General features: G+C 63.7%; 1 protein-coding gene across 1 annotated transcript in view; it reads right to left on the bottom strand.

Moving 5' to 3' along the window:
• The window catches only part of ADIPOR1 (adiponectin receptor 1), a gene marked incomplete at its 5' end in the record, with an annotated part of 5,623 nt that extends 4,018 nt beyond the window's left edge, over positions 1–1,605 (bottom strand). The window contains 2 exons of the mRNA XM_009082817.1: positions 363–534; positions 1,489–1,605. Coding sequence (XP_009081065.1) covers positions 363–534; positions 1,489–1,605 — 289 coding nt within the window. The remainder of the gene's footprint in view (positions 1–362; positions 535–1,488) is intronic.
• Positions 1,606–1,651: the final 46 nt, after the last annotated feature.

Below are 1,651 nucleotides of genomic sequence, written 5' to 3'. Positions count from 1 at the left end.
TATCCCATCTGTCCCTGCCCTCTGGCACTGGGAAGCCATTCCCTGTGTCCTGTCCCTCCATTCCTTGTCCCAGGTCTCTCTGCAGTTCTCTTAGAGCCCCTTTAGGTACTGGAAGGGGCTGTGAGGTCTCCCTGGAGCTTCTCTTCTCCAGGCTGGACACCCCCAGCTCTCCCATGGCTCCAGCCCTGGGAGCATCTCCATGGCCTCCTCTGGATGATTCCAGAGGAACATGCTCCAAGGCTTTGCCCAGGACACACATTCCCATCCCAGCCCTGAGGAGCAGTGGCTGAGCCCAGCCCTGTTCCCCCTCACGCAGACACCCCATGCCCAAGGACCCACACCAGGCACATCCTGCCCCTCACCCAGCAGATGTGTCCAGATGTTGCCAGTCTCGGTGTGGATGCGGAAGATGCTGCGGAAGCAGGCACGGAAGGAGGGCATGGGAGGCCTGTGCCCGTGCAGGAGGTAATCATTGTCCTTCAGCCAGTCGGGCAGCACGTCGTAGGGGATCACCCGCCAGCGCCCCTCCCACACCTGCAAACGGGCAGGGTGGTACCCAGGGCACCAGGGACCACCCCTGGGCACTCACAGCCCACAGGGACCAACCCTGGGCACCACAGATCCCCCAAGGACCACCCCTGGGCACCACAGGGACCAGCCCTGAGCACCACAGATCCCCCAGGGACCACCCCTGGGTACCACAGGCACCACCCCTAGGTACCATAGGGACCACTGCTGGGCACCACAGGGACCAGCCCTGGGCATCCACAGGGACCAGCTCTGGGCACCTACAACCCACAGAGATCACCCCTGGGCACCACAGAGCTCCCAGGGACCACCCCTGGGCACCCCCAGTCCACAGGGACCACCCCTGGGCCCCCCCAGGCCACAGGGACCGCCTCCTGGGCACCCACAGCCCACAGGGACTACCCCTCGGCACCACAGGGATCATCCCTGGGCACCCACAGAGCATCCAGGACTCACCCCAGAATCTCCAAGGCTCATCCCTGGGCACCTCAGAGCATCCAGGGATCACCCGTGGGCAGCCCAGAGCCTCTGGGGATCACCCCAGGCCACTCCCAGTCCCCCAGGAGTGATTCTCAGGGAGTCAGGGGTGATCCACCCCCTCAGCTTTAACCCTTCCACACCCAAAGGATTATTCCCTGCAATGGGAATTCCCACATGGTCAGGGAAGAGGCAGCCCTGGCTGTGCCATGGCTCACTGACCCACTATGCCCACAGGTGACACCGGGTGTGACACCTGGTGCTCCCAAACCCTCAGAGCCACAGGATTGCTCCAGGTCCTCACCCACCACATCTGGACCAACCCCATCCTGCCACCACCTTCCCAGGGACGCTGCTGGGAGCAGGAACACACTGTGGAGCCACCAGAGCTCCATCCAAGGGCAGAGCCACATCCCAACCCCTCCCAGCGCTGGGATTTGGGAATGTGCTCCAACCCCAGTCCCAAGGGATCCCTGCGGGCACCTTGTACACAAATTCCTCCATCTTTTCCATGGCATGGTGAGCCTGCAGGGGCAGCGTCAGCACCCGAACCACCTCCTCCTCCTCCTCGGGTGCCGCGGGGCATGGTGGCTCCTCCACCTGGGCAGGGAGGGAAGGGCCAGCCAGGAGTCATTCCCACCCCTAG

This window comes from Acanthisitta chloris, unplaced genomic scaffold, assembly GCF_000695815.1.
Source record: "Acanthisitta chloris isolate BGI_N310 unplaced genomic scaffold, ASM69581v1 scaffold2039, whole genome shotgun sequence".
NCBI lineage: Eukaryota > Metazoa > Chordata > Aves > Passeriformes > Acanthisittidae > Acanthisitta > Acanthisitta chloris.
This window is presented reverse-complemented; position numbering and strand designations above follow the sequence as displayed.